The sequence below is a fragment of the Chiloscyllium punctatum genome, chromosome 1 (genome assembly GCF_047496795.1).
Source record: "Chiloscyllium punctatum isolate Juve2018m chromosome 1, sChiPun1.3, whole genome shotgun sequence".
In the NCBI taxonomy this organism is placed as follows: domain Eukaryota; kingdom Metazoa; phylum Chordata; class Chondrichthyes; order Orectolobiformes; family Hemiscylliidae; genus Chiloscyllium; species Chiloscyllium punctatum.
In genome coordinates, this window is record NC_092739.1 from 26960843 (window position 1) to 26982647 (window position 21805).

The 21805-nt window shown below is 40.6% G+C and overlaps 1 protein-coding gene across 5 annotated transcripts in view; it reads left to right on the forward strand.

The window, feature by feature from the left end:
- egf (epidermal growth factor) overlaps nucleotides 1-21805 on the forward strand; it is a 156523-nt gene that overhangs the window by 112081 nt on the left and 22637 nt on the right. For 2 of the 5 annotated variants that reach the window (XM_072581987.1, XM_072582209.1), the window contains 7 exons: nucleotides 3856-4026; nucleotides 5258-5374; nucleotides 6713-6838; nucleotides 8486-8608; nucleotides 10294-10477; nucleotides 15997-16161; nucleotides 20025-20130. In XM_072581987.1, the coding sequence (XP_072438088.1) occupies nucleotides 3856-4026; nucleotides 5258-5374; nucleotides 6713-6838; nucleotides 8486-8608; nucleotides 10294-10477; nucleotides 15997-16161; nucleotides 20025-20130 (992 nt within the window). Of the gene's footprint in view, nucleotides 1-3855; nucleotides 4027-5257; nucleotides 5375-6712; nucleotides 6839-8485; nucleotides 8609-10293; nucleotides 10478-15996; nucleotides 16162-20024; nucleotides 20131-20587; nucleotides 20684-21805 lie in introns of all 5 variants that reach the window. The other 3 variants (XR_011962012.1, XM_072582302.1, XM_072582122.1) reach the window with 3 other exon arrangements.

The window sequence follows — 21805 nt, forward strand, 5'->3', positions numbered from 1 at the left end:
TCTGTATTAATTCTTTCAGATCAATATACAACATGATTGCCGAGCCCAGACACAAAGCTTATTCATCATTGTCAATATTTTGTATGTGTAATTTTAATCATATTCACTTACACCCATCTCTCCCATGAGCTGAGGATTTTATTATTCTCCTGAACATGTTTTCTTCGGAGTTGGAAGACTGGCCATCCTGACAGTCTGAAGTGTGTATGCCTCTTTAAACTGAAAGGTCTCTAATCTCTTGAATTTACTTCATTAAGAATATTTTCCCTGCTGAAACTGAAAATTCTCGTCTTGATGAGTCCTGAATCATTGGACGTTGGTCGTCCCCTAACAGTGGTGATTTCCATAGTGTTGCGGGCATGACATCTTCAATCTATATCAATATTATCCTCAATCCAGATGTAAACTTTTTACTTCAACTTCATAATTGTCTTTGATGCTTTAATTCACCTTCACAGATTGCACTATTTGTGAAACCAACCTGGTTACTTCCTCAGTTCTGCTTTTTAAGGATTGCTGCTGTTGAATGGATTTTGTTCAATAATGGACTTTTGTTAATTTTAGATTGATTTGTGATTCAGCAAGGCAAATAATGTGGCCTAAAATGTTTGTTAGAGAGTTCTAGAATTTGTTTTTCTTTTAATACTAAATAAAACACCATAGTTGTGAGAGAGCGAGAGAGAGACTTTTAGTTTTGATTTTGACTTTTAGTAGGGCAGCTCTGTGAAATCATTGGAACAGGCTGGCTGTGGAAAGTAGTGTTCCTGTCACAGGAATGCTATATACAATACAAAGAATCATAGAATCTCTACAGTGTGGAAGCAGGCCATTTGGCCCATCGAATCTACACCAACCCTACGAAGAGCATCCCACCCAGACTCACCCCCTAACCTATCCCTGTAACCCTGCATTTCCTATAGTTAATCCACATAGCCTGCATATTCCTGGACTATGGCCAATCCACCTAACCTGCACATCTTTGGACTGTGGAAGAAAACCGCAACATCCAGAGGAAACCCATACTGACACAGGGAGAACATGCAAACTGCGCAGAGACAGTCACCTGAGGTTGGTTACCTGACAGGTCCCTGGTGCTGTGAGGTAGTAGTGAGCCACCATGCCACCCTAGATATATGCATATAGTGAATGAGATTATCTTGACGAAGAGTTAGTGTTAGTCCCAAACCAGAAGTATTGGAATTAAAAATGTGAAGCGGTTACTTAAAGCTGAGTTCAGGTGTATGGTTGTTCTGGGAAGAAGCTATCTGCAGTTCATCAATTTAAAAGTTGAAGTCACAATTGACTTAAATTTACTGAGGCGTTTAGTACAGGAACCCTGATGTAAATATTATACGATCGGTGTTTTGTGAACTTTAGGGTTGTGTCTTGTGTACTTTGCAAAGCTGTTTTGTTTTCAATTTATAAAGCAATGTTTTTGGACTAGTAGGGTTATACTTTTACTGTGTGTTTAAAAATCTTTGCATTTGTATTTTAAGGAGATGGTTTTGTTTATTTCTATTTTAAATTCATTTCTTTTGTAATAAACTTCTGACTTATAGGTAAAACAAAACGGTGACATTCTGTGCTTATGTTTCAGTGAGAGACCAGTTGGTTAAATCCAAACAAAAATTTAATCTATCAAGCCAGGTTTCTTTGAGACCTGACTTTGTGATAACATCAACTGGGATCTCAACAATCGTCTGTATCACAGTTACTGAGGATTCTTCCTGGCACCATTATGAAGTCAAATATTCCACTTGAATTTGCCTCTTTGAGTCAACTCACATCTAACATTATACTTGAATCTGTCACAATTATTTGTTCACCAAGCCATGTCTCACTGTCAGTTACAGATTTATCAATTGGATCAAGTGATATTTGCTATTTGTTTGCTATTGTAAAGCTTGCTTTTCTTCCTAAACTTTACTGGATCTTGCAGTTGAAGGACTGTGGACTGCCATGGAAAATATCCAGTTTAGTCACATATTCCCAAATTTTGGATAGTATAAAATAAATTTCATATACCAATAAAATTAATTGCAATGGATTCTGTTTGTTTGTTTAGATTCTGCCATCTTGTAACATGACAAGTGCTATGACTCCTGGACCATGTAGTTGTGCTGTTATCAGCTGTAGACACTGTTTTCTGAATCATGACTCTGATAATCTAAATCCGCCAGTGTCTAACTTCAAATTTGTAAGATGACCATTGACATAAATATCAGCTCACCAAAATGTAAGGTCTGGATCATCTGTCTCCCTTAGAACAGTTGACAATAGAGGAAAAGACTAAAAATGTTTCTGTTATTGACTTCTTGACATAGGTAGCGATTTGATTCCTTGCTTTTCTGAAGCTGCTTCCCTGTTCTGTGCATTTCCTAAATATTATCTTTTTTGTGTTGCAGTTAAAGCTTTTACTAGCTGGGCAGCGTCTATTCCTGTGAGGTTTATTTGTTCCACAATGCTGACAAGAAGTTTAAATGTCTAGTGTTGTCCTAATTGGAGTAATGATTGCTCACGTATGTTGTATGTTGCTTTGTACCTTAAGAATTGAATGAATTCTGTTAAAATTGATTAGGGCGGCACGGTGGCTCAGTGGTTAGCACAGCTGCCTCACAGCACCAGGGTCCCAGGTTTGATTCCAGCCTCGAGCAACTGTCTGTGTGGAGTTTGCACATTCTCCCTGTGTCTGCGTGGATTTCCTCAGGGTGCTCTGGTTTCCTCCCACAGTCCAAAGATCCAGGTTAGGTGAATTGGCCGTGCTAAACTGTCCAGAGTGCTAGGTGCATTAGTCAGAGAGAAATGGGTCTGGGTGGATTACTCTTTGGAGGGTTGGTGTGGACTAGTTGGGCCAAAGAACCTGCTTCTGCACTGTAGGGAATCTAATCTAAAAAAAATTTTTCTTCTTAGGATTGATCCATTTGCTTCTAGATCTCTACTTCACTGATCATTTGAAGAGCTTTTTGTAGAATCAAGTGGGCTTTGGTTTGTAGTAAGTCACAGTGGTAATATCATGACAAGTACTCCAGAATCTCAGGTTAACGTTCTGCATTTGAGTCCGACCAGAATTTGGTCAGTTAATCAGGTCAGTAGTTGTTAGATCAGCACTAGAAGCTAAAGTTTCCATTGAAATAAAAAGGCAGGGATTTCACAGAATCCCAGAATTGCTACAACACAGAAAGAGGCCATTCGGCCCATCATATCTGCACTGACTGTCCATTTAGTGCCATTTCCCCAAGCTTTTTCAAATAACTCTGCACTTTCTTCCTTTTCAGTTAACAGTTTAATTCTTTTAGCCTCCACCAAAATCTCAGACAGTGCATTTCAGACCTTAGCCATTCTGTGTGAAGGTGTTTCTTTTTCTCATACTCCTTTTGCTTATTCTACTTTCAATCTGTGATCTCTCATTCTCAATCCTTTCATCAGCAGGAATGATTTCTCCCTATTTGCTCTCTCTAGAGTGTGATTGATTTTGAATGCTCCTATCAAATGGCCTGTCAGCCTTCTTTCTCCACGGAAAACATCCTAACTTCATCAATCTATCTTCGTAACTGGGGTTGCTGGTCCCTGAAATCACTCCATACATCTTTTCTGCACTTTTCTCATACCTTTGTAAAAGATGTGATGCGCAGAACTCTAGATCATACTTGAATTGAGGCTGAACTGTTGTCCTATACAAGTTCACGATAACCTCCTTGCTCTTGTACCCTAAACTCATATTGATTGTTCTCTCAACATATCCTGCCAGCTTCAGTACTTATGCCAATATCCAAAGAAGTCAAGATCAGGTTCATGAATGCAGATTGAATAAACATGTTAAGCAAATCAATAATCGGACTTCTATTTTGTTAACAGGGTCCAGAAAAATGTCATCCCACAAGATAAATTTGTTACTAGCCACAACATTACAAAAGAAGAATATCTCACCCACTGAACTGAGTTCCTCTGTCACCAATGTCAATGAGGATGAGATTACTGCTGAACTCCAACCAAGATCCACTCTTGTGGCAGAGATAATGGTATCAGGTAACTGCTGCTTTTGGAACTGCAGTTGGAGTTTAACCAATACATAATGCAGACCAAACTTACTGATACTTAGGTAGTTTTGAGGCAGCAGTGCCAAAAGCAAAAATTTCAGCTTCCACACTAATTGTTATTTACAGCTATTGAAACAATATAGAAGTATTACTGATTTTCTAAACTATTCACGTGAATGTAATGGATTAAAGACATATTGAATTTATTTTATAGCCTGGAAAGTGGTTATCTGTTTTACCAGTGATGTTGGTTATGTTGTTACATGAACTATAAAGAAATGTATTTAAAATTGTAGTTAATATGAAAATGAACTCTTAAAATTTAAACACTCAAGATTCTATTTGTGCATCAAAAATGTATTGTAAACTCTGATAATTACATATTGTTACAAATGGAGTATGGAGACCACAAAGATAGGAATAGGTGAGGGGGTCATCCTTTCACAGAGTGAAAGTTTAAGTTCACTCTGCCCCACTCCACAACCACAGCATTTAGTTTGCTTTCAAAAAGGTCCAGAATGTTTGCCTATGTAGTGCAACTGAGTTCAAAATTGTGGGTTAAAGCTCCATGACTTGAGTTACATAATCTATATTGACACACAGTACAGTTCTCACAGAATGCTCACTGTCAGAGGTGACATCCTTCAGATGAAGCAATTAATCAATGCTCTCTCTGCCCAGTCAAGTCAACATAAATGAACCAGAGCACAATTCAAACAGCAGTCTTCCTTAACATCAAAGCTTCTGAGCTTCATTCGTTACTGTTTCTGGGCTCTTGTGATATGCAGTTGGTTGAAGCACATGCCCACGTACCAACATTCAATCCATTTCAAAAGAAATCAATTGGCTACAAAGAGTTTTGAGACACTGTAAAGATACAATAAGGTGCTATAAAAGTTAAGTCCCATTTTCCCATAAGCATATGCAGAAAATTTTTCAGGCCTTACATGAAGACCTTCCCTTATACCACTTGTCTTTGTCTTATAGCCATGATCTAACTTGAAACAGTCTTGTAGATCAACCATGTCTTACACGTGACATTTTAGATTCTGTTTTGAGATCCCTTCTGATTTCCTTTTTTCCTTTTGATGCTGAACTTTTCTAAAATTTCCACATAATTCAGTGACACATGCAGGGGTAAAGCCAATAGGGACTCCTGTTAATAACTCCTGTTATTTGTTTATTATTTCTGCTAATTCTGTTTGATTTTCTTGATCAAGATCAAGATGACTGTGGTTTACTGGAATGTGATCTCAATGCTCAATGTGTTGCCCCAGGAGGAATTAGTAGATGCCAGTGTTTGGAAGGATTTACTGGCAATGGCACAGTCTGCAGTGGTGAGAAGTTAATTTAAAATCTCCTTGTTTGTGTGTTTTAATTCTGAATAAAGCAGATTTCTTCTGGGCACATAGATTTTGCTTTCCCTGAAATACATGGAATAAAACTAGTTCATCAATCAAAGAGTGAATTTTCAAATGATTTCCAAACAGCAATGTCCCAGTTATGTAACTAGGTAATACGTGTGCATTCAATTTATTTTGCCAACTTAGCATCATTCTTTGGTCAATTTTGCCTGGTAATCTGCTTGCTGGCACTCAAGATTAATTATATTTTTAATGTATGATAAAGACAGATGGCACAATCAGATCTTTGCCAATGTCAAAAGCCAGGTTCAAATTATTTAATAAGTTCCTTGGCAGTCTACCGGTCAACAATTTCATCCATTCTCTTCTTACTTTGTATGCATGGCCGTTGACATTCAATGACAATTGCTGAATTCCCTACATCTTGGGGGTTGATCAGAAACTGAACTGGACTAACTTTTCACAAACTATTGCTGGAAAAGCAGGTCAGAGGCTAGGAATTCTGCAGTGAGCTCCTGACTCCTCAGAGCCTGACTACTATCTATCAGGCCCATGTCAAAAGTTAAATGGGATGTTCTTCACTTACCTGGATGCGTGTAGCTCCAAGACCATTCATGAGACTGAACACCATGCAGGTCAGAGCAGCCAACAGTTGGCATTACATCCTTATGGATGCTCGCTCCCTCCACGACTGTACAGTAGCAGCATCTACAAGATGCACTGCAGATATTCACCAAGGCTCTTTTGATAGCACCTTCCAAACTCTCGACTTCTAACATCTAAAAGGACAAGAGTATGAGATACATAGAAGCACCATGATCTGCTAATTACCCTCCAATCCACACATCATCTTCACTTGGAACTATATCACCATTTCTTCACCACTGCTCCCAGCACCATGGTATCTCTACATCTCAAGGAATGAAAGCTTTTAAGAAGGTAGCTTACCATCACCTTCTCCAGGATAATTAGGGAAAGACAATGAATGTTGGCCTATTCAGTGATGCCCCTATCCCATGAAAGAGTTTAAAAAATACATACATACATACAATACATACATAAAGTACAGAAGGTAGGACTTTGGACCTAGAGCTTTGGGCTTTGATTTTGGACTATTGAAGAGTATTTGATAAAGATGGTTTGTTGAGAATAAACAATAACTTCATTATTATTGTAATGCAATGACTAGTATTACAGAAGGCAACTAAGCTGATGCCCAGTCTTAAATGTTCAAGACTTTTTTATGTTTCAACAATTTGTTTGTAATAGTAACTCCAGTCCATGTCTCTAATACATGCTATTTTCTTGCAGATATTGACGAATGTGCCACTGGTGCTTCCCTTTGCAGCAGACACCTTGCAGATTGCATTAACATAGAGGGCAGCTACGTCTGTAAATGCCATCCTGGTTATAGTGGTGATGGACTGCTCTGTCATGGTGAGAAGTCCTGTTTGCATTTTTTGTTATGCTAATTTCCCTTAATCATCTGGACGAAAGAACTAAGTTTGTAGAAGACACAAAGATAGGTAGATAGTTGGAAGGACAGGTAGTGTTGATGAAGTGGGGAGGCTGCAGTAGGACTTGGACAGGCAAGGAGAGTGGGCAAAGATGTGGCAGTTGGAATACAATATGGGAAAGTGTGAGGTTATGTATTTTGGTCGGAAGAATTGAGGCAAAGACTACTTTCTAAAGGGAATTGAATTGAACTGAACTAATTCAATTCAGTTAATCCTGAACTGAATTAAGAGTTCAGGATTCTCTTAAAATTAACCTTCAGGTTCAGTTGGCAGTTGGGAAGGCAACTGCAATGTTACATTCATTTCCAGATGGCTAGAAAACAAAAGTAGAGATGTACTGCTGAGGCAGTATAAGGTTCTGGTCAGACAGCATTTGGAATATCATGAGCAGTTTTGGGCCTTCTATCCAAAGGAGGTGGTGCTGGCATTGGAGGGGGCTTCAGAAGAGGTTTACAAGAATGATCACAGGGATGATGGGCTTGTTGTCTGAGGAAAGGTTGAGGACTCTGGGCCGGTACTTGGTGGAGTTTAGAAGGATAAGAGGGATCTCATTGAAACTTACAGAATGCTGAAAGGCCTGCAAAGGGTGGATGTGGAGAAGATGTTCCCATTAGTAGGAGAGACTCAGACCTGAGGGCACAGTCTCAGAGTGAAGAAATGACCCTTTAAAACTGAGATGAGGAGGAATTTCTTCAGCCAGAGGGTAGCAAATCTTTGAAATGCATCATCACAGAGAGCTGTGGTGGCCAAGTCATTGAGTGTATTTAAGACAGAGGCGGGGAAGGAATGATAGGTTCTTGATTAGTAAGGGGATCAAGTGTTTTGGGTAGAAGACAGGAGAATGGGGCTGATAAACAAAACGGTCATGATTGATTCTACTCTGCCATTCAATGTGCTGAGTGACTTAATTCTGCTCCTTGTGGTCTGATGAACAGTGGTACTATTGTGATACATGACGCCAACCTCTTGACATTGTTGACTTAATGTTTATCTTCAACTTTATTGCTTGCATTTTAGAATTCTTTTCTGGTCTCTAAGATGTAAGATGTAAGACCATTGACTCTGCTCCACCATTCAATGTGATCCTGATTGATCTCAGAATCCTCAATTCCACCTTGCCTTTTCCCCCATTACCCTTAATTCCTTACTTATTCAAAATCTGTCCATTTCAGTCCTGAATATACTTAATGACACAGCCTCAACCACCTACTGATAAAGAATTCCACAGATCCCCTACCCTCTGAGAGAAGAAATGGCTCCTTATTGCTGCCTTAACTAAGTGTCCCCCTACGCTGAGATTATGTCACTCTTCCACAAGAGGAACCAATCTTTCTGCACTGATCCTATCAAATTCTCTAGTAATCGTACATTTTTCAGTAAGTTCTCCTTTCATTTGTCTGAATTCCAATGAGTACATACCCAACCTACTCAACCTTCTCAAAAGAAATTTGCCCCATACCCATAATGTGACTTCTTCAATATATGCCTCATTTGAAATAGAAAATAGATAATTATTCCCCAGGTTTCTGGTGAATTCAGCATGTGATATCTGTTATTACATTTGCAGATATTGATGAATGCAAAACTGGGATGCATAATTGTGATGAAAATGCTGTGCGCACTAGCACAGATGGCAACTACATCTGTACATGTAACAAAGGCCTTTTGGGGACAGGTTATAGCTGTAGAAGTAAGTGTACAAACTTCATTAGTTGACTGTATGAACAATGGCAGCAATGGCGCCAATGGTGGGGGTTGGTACCAGGACCAATAGTTTAGTTGCCATGTCCTCAGCTGTGTACCTACTAGCCATCTATCTACCCCTGCCTCCTCCATGATTTTAAAGATGGCTGGGGAGGTATCAGATGAATTATCCACACATGGCACTTGAATAGGCAAGTAAGAACCAACGAAGGGTCGCGTGCTGCTGTCCCTCCAATAATATGACTGGCAGGAGAGGCCTACATCTGTCACTCAGGTTTTTCAATCCTGCAGGTTGCTGTTCACTAAAAAAGGAGGCAGGTGTCTCTTTTACACTCCTCCTATGCCAATCAGACAATCCCCTTCCACAGTTTTGTATCTCCACTTTCACACTTGGTCCCCCACCCAGCCCTTTTCCAACATTTCCCACACGCTGTACTAGTGCTTGTTACCCATGGGACAGGTGAGATCTCACACTTACCTGAATGTCTGCGACCATTGACAAATGCCCTGTCCTACCGGCAGTATTGCCAATGGACACATCACATTGCTGGCGCTGTTGGCATGCAAGGCTTTCAACCATTGATTCACTAGCAGCTCAGTAGGTAGGATGGCCTCCTGGCGGTGAACAGAGATTGCACCTCATGCTGATTAAAGAGCCATTGCCCAAAAAAATGAAAACATTGCTCGCTAGCTAAGTGGAGGACGAATCAATCCCAAATCTTTATTCTTTGCAGGAGGTAAGGTGTGGCAAGGAGACTTCTCTCCCTCTGACCTCTGTATAAACCTAACAGCATAAAGTGGCAATTCTACTCTTGAACTGAAAAATATGTTGCTGGAAAAGTGCAGCAGGTCAGGCAGCATCCAAGAAGCAGGAGAATCGACGTTTCGGGCATAAGCCTTCTTAAGCGCTTTCCAGCAACACATTTTTTCAGCTCTGATCTCCAGCACCTGCAGTCCTCACTTTCTCCTAGTCGAATTCTACTCTTGATATTGGCACTAGCTAGGTGTTTGCTTGTGTGAAATTGTATGGGTCTGGAATTTCATTGCAGCTGCTCCTGCTGGACTCCTGCCACTTTGCTGGCAGTTCAGCAGAAATTCCTGTATGTACATAATTAAGACTTCCACCATACCACATGGAAGAATCAATCTCAGCAACTAAGTTATTCCATGAAATTCCTAGTAATTCTAACTTCTGAACATTTCCTTGCTACTGGAGAGGGAGATTGTAATGACATTTTATGTCTCATCAAATTCTTCAACTGTTCAAATGTAACCGTATGGATAAGTTTATTGACGTGAAGTATTTTTATTGCTGATTAAGTTGCATGCACAAAGCCCACTCCGTCAACTAGTTGGTGGGTTAGTAGATACATGGCAACTCCGTCTCACCAAGTCACATATCAACTCTATTTAAACATGTATTTACATCATGGTCTCTGGATTGAAAAAAATTAAACTTTCTAACAGAACTGTGGAAGCATCTTCAGCAAATTTAGCAGATGAATAAAATGGCACCTACAACTTCATAATGATAGCTAGGGATGGGCAATATATGTCCGTATTCCCAGACACAATGTTAAAAGACCAGAGTACCTCATTCCCTCCCCCCCATCAATCGTAAGCTCTGCAGCATGAACTATGCAAAGTATAAAATGTCTACAATTCTCTCAGGTGTGATTGGCTCAGCCTTCCCCACTGATGGCTTGATGGAAGTAACTGTCAGGAGCACTATTTTTGAAACAACCACATACAAGCAAAATAATAACGTTGTGACTTGTCCACTTTCGCATGAGGATTTCTGTCTGAATGGAGGAGTTTGTTTCCACATCCCTGAGATAACAGTGTTTGCATGCAAGTAAGTGAAGTCAACGACGTGTGTTTCACATACAAGCATTGATTACAAAATTGTCTTCTAAGTAGTCAAAAACTGAAGAAACCACTAGAAATATAATTTGCACCATCAGGCAACAGTCAGCTGCTACAACTGGACTTAATGTTAATGGTAAAGAAAAAATAACAGCTTTTACAATTTTAGGCTGTCCTGAAGTGCCTCACAACTTTTGAAGTGCAGTTATTTTCATAATGAGATTATTGGAGGCATTGAATGGCATTACCAACAGTGAAACAACCACTATCAACATCCTGGGGGTTACCATTGACCAGAAACTAAACTGGACTACCCATACTGTTTAGCAAAGCAATTCAAGGCTGGGAACTCTGAGAAGAGTAACTCACCTGCTGACTCCCCAGCACCTATCTGACCATTTTACAAGGAACAAAATAGAAATGCAAAAGAATGCTCCCCAGTTTCCTGGATGAGTACAACATTCAAGAAACTTGAGACCATCCAAGGTGAAACATACAACTTAATGGACAGTGCATCCACTACTTTCAGCATTAACTCTTTCCAGCATTAATGCTGACTTAGTAGCAATGTGCACCATCTACAAGGTTTTCACTGCAGTTGCTCACCAAGAGTCCCTCAACAACACCTCCCAAACCCAATCTAGAAGGGTAAGGGTCAATAGATACGTGGGAACAATACCACGTGCAAGTTCCCCTCCAAGCTACTCACCATTCTGACTGCATGATATCACACTGCCTTCATAGTCACTAGCTCAAAGCCCTTTCTTACAGCACTGTAAATGTGCCTATAATCCAAGAACTATAGCAGAAGACAGCTCACCAACAAATTCTCCAGGACAATTAGAGATAGGCAATAAATATTGGCCTATCCAACAATGTTCACATGACATCAATTTGTTGATGTATTTGTAAATTCTATGCCTAGTTACCATTCGCCAGATCACTAACCTGCATTATTGACTTTTCCTTTATCACTAATTTTATAAATCTCTTCTCATGTAACTGTATCAACACTATTTTGTTTAATGTCCTCTCTAGTCATTCAGATGGTATGGTCTCATTGTGGTTCAGACATTCTAACTGCATGGCTCCCTCTCTTTCCCAAGTATTAGTGCTAGTGTCCTATCAGTTAAAACCCATCTCATCCACACTATTCTCCTAATTACTCATGAATTAAAGGCACTGAACCGATCTAGCATATGAAGGGCTTTTGCCTGAACTGTCAATTCTACTGCACATCAGATGCTGCCTGACCTGCTGTGCTTTTTCAGTACCACACTCTTGACTCTGATCTCCAGCATCTGCAGTCCTCACTTTATCCTATCTACTCTATGCTAATTTTCTTGTGGCTCAGATAACAAAAGAAGTCCAGAGATTTTAACTGTTCTGGTTCTATTTTTTAATTTAACCCCCGGTTACTTCATGAGAGTTAGAACATAGAACATAGAACAATACAGCACAGAACAGGCCCTTCGGCCCACGATGTTGTGCCGAACTTCTATCCTAGATTAAGCACCCATCCATGTACCTATCCAAATGCCGCTTAAAGGTCGCCAATGAATCTGACTCTACCACTCCCACGGGCAGCGCATTCCATGCCCCCACCACTCTCTGGGTGAAGAACCCACCCCTGACATCTCCCCTATACCTTCCACCCTTCACCTTAAATTTATGTCCCCTTGTAACACTCTGTTGTACCCGGGGAAAAAGTTTCTGACTGTCTACTCTATCTATTCCTCTGATCATCTTATAAACCTCTATCAAGTCACCCCTCATCCTTCGCCGTTCCAACGAGAAAAGGCCGAGAACTCTCAACCTATCCTCGTATGACCTACTCTCCATTCCAGGCAACATCCTGGTAAATCTTCTCTGCACCCTCTCCAAAGCTTCCACATCTTTCCTAAAGTGAGGCGACCAGAACTGCACACAGTACTCCAAATGTGGCCTAACCAAAGTCCTGTACAGCTGCAACATCACCTCACGACTCTTGAATTCAATCCCTCTGCTAATGAACGATAATACTCCATAGGCCTTCTTACAAACTCTATCCACCTGAGTGGCAACCTTCAAAGATCTATGTACATAGACCCCAAGATCCCTCTGTTCCTCCACCTGACCAAGAACCCTACCATTAACCCTGTATTCCGCATTCTTATTTGTTCTTCCAAAATGGACAACTTCACACTTGGCAGGGTTGAACTCCATCTGCCACTCCTCAGCCCAGCTCTGCATCATATCTAAGTCCCTCTGCAGCCGACAACAGCCCTCCTCACTGTCCACAACTCCACCTATCTTTGTATCATCTGCAAATTTACTGACCCACCCTTCGACTCCCTCATCTAAGTCATTAATAAAAATTACAAACAGCAGAGGGCCCAGAACTGATCCCTGCGGAACTCCACTTGTAACTGGACTCCATGCTGAATATTTACCATCTACCACCACTCTCTGACTTCGACCGGTTAGCCAGTTTTCTATCCAATTGGCCAAATTTCCCTCTATCCCATGCCTCCTGAGTTATAGAGTCATGCAGCACAAACCCTTTGGTCCAACTCATCCACGCCAACCAGGTTTCCCAAACTGAACTAGTCCCATTTGCCTGCATTTGGTCCATATCCCTCTAAACCTTTCCTATTCATGTACCTGTCCAAATAGTCTTTTAAATGTTGTAACTGTACCTGCATCTACCTCTTCCTCTGTGGGAAAAAATTGCCCTTTGCGTCCCTTTTAAATCTTGACCGTCTCACCTTAAAACTACATCCTCTAGTTTTGAATTTGCCTACCCTTGGGAAAAGACCCTTGCCAATCACTTTATCTATGCCCCACATGACTTTATAAATCTCTGTAAGGTCACCCCTTAACCTCCTATGTTCCAGGGAAAAAACATCCTAGCCTCTTTTTACATCTCAAAACTTCTGGTCCCAGTAAATCCTTATAAATCTTTTCAGCATCCATTCCAATTTAATAACATTCTTCCTATAGCAGGGTGACCAGAACTGTATGTGGTACTCTAAAAGTGGCCTCACCAATGTCCTGTACAGATGCAACATGACTTCCCAAGTCCAATATTCAATGCACTGACCAATGAAGGCAAGTGTACCAATATAAACCTTTCCTAATGTTATCTATGCTGTTGTAGCCCAAGACAATTGGACCTTTCCCTTCGCACTCCTCATCCACTTGATAGCTTTTTCTATTTTTCATTGCTACATTTTTAAAAATATCGAAAAGTGCACCTTCATATTGAAACTCATAACTGCTGCTGACAGCTCCTTTGAAACGGGAGCTTCTATGATTAGCCTTTCTGCTTTGGAAGCCAGTCTGCAAACTAAAGGGGTAGCCCAGACACAATCCTGACTAGTAACAGCTTCAACAACCTCAAGCCCCCTCATTGTCAGATTCAGGAACGAGGACCATCCCTGACCTTTGACACCCTGTCCCAAAGTTTAAAAAAAATTAATCAGGCCAGTGTTTGAGAAACAGTCTGATTGTGGGTAATGCTGACTGTGAGTATTCATGTAAAAACAGTAAATACAGGCATAGCAACGGATTCCATGAAAATCAGAAGAGATGTGCAGTAGCCAAATTAGCTTGGCTGTGTTAACCTATTAGCCAAGTTCAAAATTACCCTAACTGATTCCATATTTTCTTGGTAGTTCACATGCACAATTGCAGGAAAAGCAGAGGAACCCAGTGAAAAGCAGTGAGCTAGACCATAGATTCAAGATTCAGCCCGTTCCTTCAGTGAAATTGATGAAAGTTTATTTTCTTAAAAATTCAAATGCACCAGAGGGCAGTGTTGTCACATGAAATGTATTTTGGCAGTTGGTACAGGATAATAGCACAAAGTCTCAAACTGAAATGATTAGATACAGGAAAAGGGAATGCTGGAGGTACTCAGTATGTCAGGCAGCCTGACATCCTGTGGTATGTAGGATTTGTCTAAAGTGAAGTCCTGAACTCTCTAAAAAAAGAGAGGGTAAAATAGGACATTTTTTTTATTCTGGTCATTTACACCATTCTTCCAAGGGGGTTGAGGGGGTATAGGGAGGGATAGGGATGTGAAACAAAGGGTGCAGGGCATTGTTCTGTGAATCGCCCTGCCAATATCATAGAATCCCTACAGTGTAGAAGCAATCCATTCAATCCATCAAGTCTATGCTAGCCCTCCAAAGAGCATCCCACCCAGATCCATCCCCCTCCCATATCCCTATAACCCACATTTCCTATGCCAAATCTTACCTACACATCTCTGGACACTATGGGACAATTTAGCATGGTCAATCCACCTAACCTACACATCTTTAGACTGTTGGAGGAAACTATGGCACCCAGAGGAAACCCATGCAAACATGGGGAGAATGTGCAAACTTCACATAGACATTCGCCCAAGAGTGGAATGAACAGTCCCTGGCACTGTGAGGCAGCAGTGCTATCCACTGAGCCACTGTACTGCCCATCACTCTGTTCACCTGCTAGGGAGGGCTTAAGTCAAAGGGAAGAATGCAAGCATGGGCTGGAAGTGCCTACAGTAGGATTGTGGCATGGAGAATGTCATGTCTGATTCTCCAGGCTGCATATTCAGGCTATAAAATAAAAATAATCCTTTCTCGTGGAACCCTTTTAGGGACTGTTGGTTAAGACTGCTGTGGACCTGGAAAAGCTTAACAGTTCAGGTTTTGTTCAATTTGGGGATTGGGAACTTTAAACAGACACCAGGACGTTTTGTAGCACAATCAAGAGGCCTAATTTTGTTTCAGTCAGCCACACTAGCCATTCTGCCCACTTCCAGGAAGATGATCTAACTGTTTTGAATTGGTTTTTCTAACCCTGATTTCTTTGGCAGAAGTGTGAGGTCCAGCAATTCGCATCACATTGACATTGCATGTACTATGTCCTTTACTGGGAATACAATTATAGTTTTAAAACGAAGAACTGCAGACGCTGAAGATCTGACATAAAAAGCTGGAGAAACAGCAGGTCTAGCAGAATCTGTGAAGAGGTTGGGACTGGAGGGTTATAGTGCTAAAGGGAGAGGCTGGAGTAGCTGGGACCTTTTTTCCTGGAGCATAGGAAGTCTAGAAAGACCTTACAGAGGTTTATAAAATTATGAGGTGGCATGGATAGGGTGAATAATCAAGGTTTTTTCCTTTCGTCCAAAACTAGAGGGCATAGGTTTAAGGTGAGAGGAGAAAGATTTAAAAAGGACCTAAGGGGTAACTTTTTCATGAAGAGGGTGGTGTGTGTGTGTGAATGAGCTGTTAGTGGAAGTGGAGGAGGCTGGAACAATTACAACATTTTGCTGGCAAATGGAACTAGGTCAGCATGGTCAGGTTGGAATAAAGGGTCTGCTTCATGCTATATGGCTCTATAATTCTATGGCCTGTGACCCTTCTTCAGAATGCGTTTATCTTTCTGTACAACCGAAGGGTCCGTTTCTGTGCTGTGTATCTCTATGACTCTAATTATAGTGTTGCCCTGTCATAAAATGTTTGGCCATTTTAATAGCTGTCTCAAAGGCTACGTCGGGGAGCGATGTGAGTACAGCGACTTACAATGGTGGGAACTGCATCGTGTTGAGGAAGAGAAGAGACGTAATGTGCTTATAGCTGTATGCACAGTTGTGTTAATCTGTCTGCTGTCAATGGGAGCTTGTGTTATACATTGCTACAGGTGAGTCCAACCAGATCATGTTTAATAATCCACAGCAACTGTTTTATAAAGAAATGCATTCCAGTGAATGTTTTTAAAGTAGGATTCAAAACACATCGAACAATTAATTTTAGTTTTTTTTAAGGAGTGATTTCTGATTAAATCCAACATGGTAATATGATTGTACAATAATCTGATGACAAAGCAAAAAAATTTAAGGACCTGAAATTCTTGAAGAGTTACTGTCTCGCAAGGCAGTTGTTGCCCTGATGTTTTAGAATATTGTTTGGATATATCCCATGTTCAGAACAACAGCTTGTGCTAACATAGCACTTTTAATGTAACAAAACTTCATAAGATGCTTAGCAGAATGCTTCTCAAGCAAAACTCGATGCCAAGTCTATTAGAGCAGATGACCAGAGCTTAATCAAAGGGATGGTTTTTAAGGAGCAACTTGAAGGAAGAAGCAGAAAAGGAGAGTATAGGAGTTGGGACGTCATGCTGAGGTTGTACAGGAAGTTGATGAGGCCTCTTCTGGAGTAGTGTGTGTGGTTCTGGATGTCCTGCTACAGAAAGGTTATCATTAATCTGGACAGTGCTCAGAAAAGATTTACCAGGACGTTGTCAGGAATCGAGGGTTTGAGATATAAAAATAGATTGGATAGGCTGGGACTTTTTGCACCGGAGTGTGGGAGATTAAGAAATTAGGGTCTTTTCCCTAGGGTGGGGGAGTTCAAATCTAGGGGGCATTTGTCTAATTGAGAGTAGGAAGATTTAAAGAGGACATGAGGGTTCACTTTTTTGTAGATAGCAAGTAGTTAGTGTGTGGAATGAACTGCCAGAGAAAATGGTGCATACAGGTACAGTTTCAACATTTAAAAAACAATTTGATAAGTACATGAATAGGAAAGGTTTGGAGGGATATGATCCAAGAGCAGGTAAGTGGGACTAGTTTAGTTTAAGTTGGTGTGGACTAGTTAGTCCAAAAGATCTGTTTCCATGCTGTATGACTCTATGACCGAATGAGAGAGATTTAGGAAGGGAATTCTAAAAAATAGAATCCAGGAAGCTAAAGGCTCTCCCATCAGCTTTCCCATTTATAACTGAAGTTCCTGATTCCTGGGAACGTTGCTATCAGTCTTTCCTGCACTCTTTCTTATGCCTTCTCTGCCTTCCCATAGTGTGGACATGTACTCCAGTTGAGGCTTTATAAAAGTTTCTCATAATTTGCTTTTCCACTCTATGCTTATGTTTATAAGGACAAACATTTTAAACTATTCTTAACCTACCTTATCACCCTCAACAATTTGTGCACAGATACCCCCAGGTTCACCTGCTGCTATACCTCCTTTAATGTTTTTGCCCCAGTTTGTCTCACCATTTTCTCCAATCAGAATGTATCACTTCACAATTCTCAGCATTAAATTTAATCAGCTGCATACTTTTCCATTCCACCAGTCTGTCTATGTCCTTTTGAAGTTGATTGCCATCCTCCTCAACATACAAATTGTGTGCCATTTGCAAATTTTACTATTGTGCCCTGTAGACCCAAGTCTAGGCCATTAGTGCACATTAAGAAAAGCAGAGATCATTATAGTGACCATAGGAAATTCTGTATTCCTTCCTCCAGTCTAAAAAACAATTGTTTACAACTAATGTTTCCTGTTGCTCAGCCAATTTCATACCTATGTTATTACAATCCTTTTATTACATGTGCTTCAGTTTTCTTGATAAGCCTATCAAATGACATTTTATCTCTCTGGATCCTATACACCACATAATCACATAACTCTAATCTACCTTACCTGTCAATTAATCAAGAAATTCAATCCATTTCATTAAATCTGAAAAACAAATAGATGCTGATTGCCTGTAGTTGCTGGGCTTATCCTTACACCATTTTTCAAACAAGGGAATAATATTTGCATTTCTTTAGTCCCCTTGGCACCATCCCTGTATCTAACAAGTATAAGGACATCAACAGGAATGCTCTAACATTCAATATGATTCTGGTTTGGCTTGGGCTGTCTTTGGCTTCAACAACACTTTCCCACCACTCCCCATATCCTTTGATTCCCCAAAGCCTAAAATCCTGTCTCTTCCAGTTTCAAATATATTCAACAATGGTGCATGGATGATCCTCTATGGTAGAGAATTCCAAAATCACACAACCCACATGTACCTTTATTTCAGTCCTTAAATGATAGGTTCCTTATCCCAAAACTGTGTCTCCATCTTCTAGATTCCCAATCTGGAGGAAATAATGTGTCAATATCTACTCTGTCAAGCCCTTCATAATACTAAATGTTTCAATTACATCGTCTAAATTCCAGCAAATATAAACCAAATTGACTCAACATCTCGTCATACAACTCACTTATCCGTGGGACCAAGATAAATGAACCTTTGCTGGACTGAGTCCGAAGCTAGCTGATGACTAGTTACTCCAAAACTTACACCCTTATGTCTCCCTGTATCCTCCAATGGGTCCCATCCAATCCTGATGGCAGTATCATTATCCTTTGTAACGATTCCATTTTCCAATTGTTAGCCCACCCAGTGTTTCAACTATGTTTCATCATAATTTTGGCTGCATCTTCTACCTTGATAAAGATAGTTGTGAAGTACACATGAATTATGACTTTGCATCTAGTTGCAAATGTAGGTGCAAAGTAAATAGCTCAATGTGTTGCCTATCTGTTCGTAAATGCTAAACAGAAATGCCACAACAGTTTGGACTACAGATTAGGCAATAATACAGTGGAATTTCCCTAAGTATCAGCTGCCATTGTTCTCTGGCCAGCACGGTGTCTCAGAGGGAGTAACTAGATTGTAATGAATGGTTTATTCGTATTTGTATTCACTTGTATTTGTTGACATGTTGTTCCACAGACAGAAATGGTATTGAGACTGTGCAAGTTTGAAGCTCACACAAAGTGACTAACATTGCCCAACTGCAGGACTGCTTCATAGAGTTATAAAAAAAAGCTTTGTTCCAGTGCTTCCTAGTTTCACTCTTAAATGGGCTGCAGCAAATATTAAAATTGTGACATTTCATTCTTGGTACTTTACTAGCACTGAGAAAATCATAGATGGGATATCGTGCTCTCCGTCGTAGTTCAAAGGCCCATGAATGGCCTCCATGTCTTGTTGCCAATTGAAGTGGCCATCCGTGCCCTTAAGTGGTCAGTTAGTGTGCAGTTAAGGACCTCAACCTGCTACTGTTGGTGGACGTAAGACTGCTCGCCACACAGCAACAAACAACCCCACGTGGTCATGTTTGCAGCTTTCTGGCAGCAGGTGGAGGGAGTGAGGGGGCAGACAGGGAAACTGTGAGGAATTCCCTCACTTAAATGCACTCTGCCTGAAGAAGGAACCCATCATTCAGAGGTGAGGGGCCAGCCAAGAGTAACCTCTTCCACCTAAGGCACCATATTAGATGTGAACATGGCTCACCAATGACCCTCACTCAACTGTGGCCTGGAATCAGCATTGAAGTTTGGTGTCGGATAGATGTTGTACTGTGTCCAACCAACACTCTCCTGTGACACTGTTGTTCAATACAGCTGCTGGCCTCTGCTCGTCTTGTAGCCCTTGACAGTCTGAGCTTTCACCCCTCCCCTAACCCTCCGCACCTGGTTCTCGATCCTGGGGAAAGCCCAACCCTTCCAGTTGAGTACTTGAGTGGCACTTCATGCAGCATGCTTCCCTAAAGGAGGCAACAAGGGGGTTATCATTGGCTCACCAGCCAGGAGGTGAGACCCCAGTTGCCTCCATTAAATGACACTTGCATTTTTGCAACCTGAATCCTTTCAACGTTTCTTTTAAAAACTTGATCAGATTGTCATTAATCTTAACTGGAGCTTCAATGATGTATTTAATAGGCACCAGAAACATTTGAAGAAAAGGCAATACAGTGAAGAAATGAGTGATACCAGTAGCAGCAGCATCGACAGTGTAACTGAGACATTGGAAAGCAATGAGCCACAGGTAATTTGGTAATTTCATGAAGCTAAAAATTCATATATGTACATGTTTAAACTCCCAGTAAGTGATACTAGTGAGTGATGCATCCAACAAGGAGAATAATTTGGAAACTAATTTCTGGTCTAAAAACATTAGCTTGCTCTCTCTCCACAGATGTTGCGTGACCTGCTGTGATTTCCAGTACTTTTTATTTTCTGAACAACTAACTAACTTTGTTATTCTTCATAGTAGTTCTTGTTTACTGAAAGCTAAGGATATGACTTTAAATTTAATATTAATGATAATAAATTGCCAACATATAAGAAACACTGATAATGTGAACATATTTTATAACTTTGATAGTAATTACAGAATTGAAGAAACAGGCTTCAAATAAAGTGAGCAGAAATGTTTAAATCCAACATTAGATATGTGAATACATTCCAAATGGTCAATTTTGTTTATTTTTAAATTGTTTCAGACTGGAGGCCTGTGACCAGTGATTTGCCACAAGAATTGGTGCTGGGTCCACAGCTTTTCGTCATTTATGTAAATGACTTGGATGTGAACATAGGAGGTACAGTTAGTAAGTTTGCAGATGACACCAAATCGGAGGTGTAGTGAACAGCAAAGAAGATTACTCCAGTGTAAATGCGATCTTGATCAGATGGGCCAATGCACTGAGGAGTGGCAGATGGAGTTTAATTTAGATAAATGTGAGGTGCTACATTTTGGAAAGGCAAATCAGAGCAGTGTTATATACTTATACACTTAATGGTAAGGTCTTGGGCAGTGTTGTTGAACGATGAGACCTTGGAGTGCAGGTTCATAGTTCCTTGAAAGTGGAGTCGCAGGTAGATAGGGTAGTGAAGGAGGAGTTTGGTATGCTTGCCTTTATTGGTTAGAGCATTGAGTACAGGAGCTGGGAAGTCATGTTGTGGCTGGTTAGGTTACTTTTGGAATATTATGTGCAATTCTGATCTCCATCTTATCAGGAGAATGTTGTGAAACTTGAAACAGTTCAGAAAGGATTTACAAGGATGTTGCCAGGATTGGAGAATTTGATCTATAGGGAAAGGCTGAATAGGCTGGGGCTGTTTTCCCTAGAGCATTCAAGGCTGAGGGGTGACCTTATAGATGTTTATAAAATCATGAAGGGCATGGGTAAGTAAATAGCCGAGGTATTTTCCCTGGGGTGGGAGTGTTCAAAACAGAGGGCATAGGTTTAGGGTGCAAAGAGAAAAATTTATAAGGGACCTAAGGGGCAACCTTTTCATGCAGAGGTTGGTGCATGTGTGGAATGAGCTGCCAGAGGAAGTGTTGGAGGCCAGTACAATTTAAAAGGCATCAGGATAGGTCAGTAAATAGGAAGGGTTTAAAGGGAGTTGGACCAAATGCTGGCAAATGGGACTAGATTAGGTTTGGATATCTGGTCGGCATGGATGAGTTGGACTGAAGGGTCTGTTTCCGTGCTGTACATCTCTGACTCTATGACTCTATATCCATTTAAAAGATCACGTGCTTCATGATTATAAGGAAAGGGGAAACAACATTCTGAGGCACAGTATTGGCAAAGGGCAGCAACACATTATGATCAACCTTATGGGAAATCAGAAAAGCTTTACAAATAGTTCTCCATACACAGCCTCGGGAGGCCCAGCTCGCAAATTCCATCTGCTGTTAAATCTGAACCATGAAG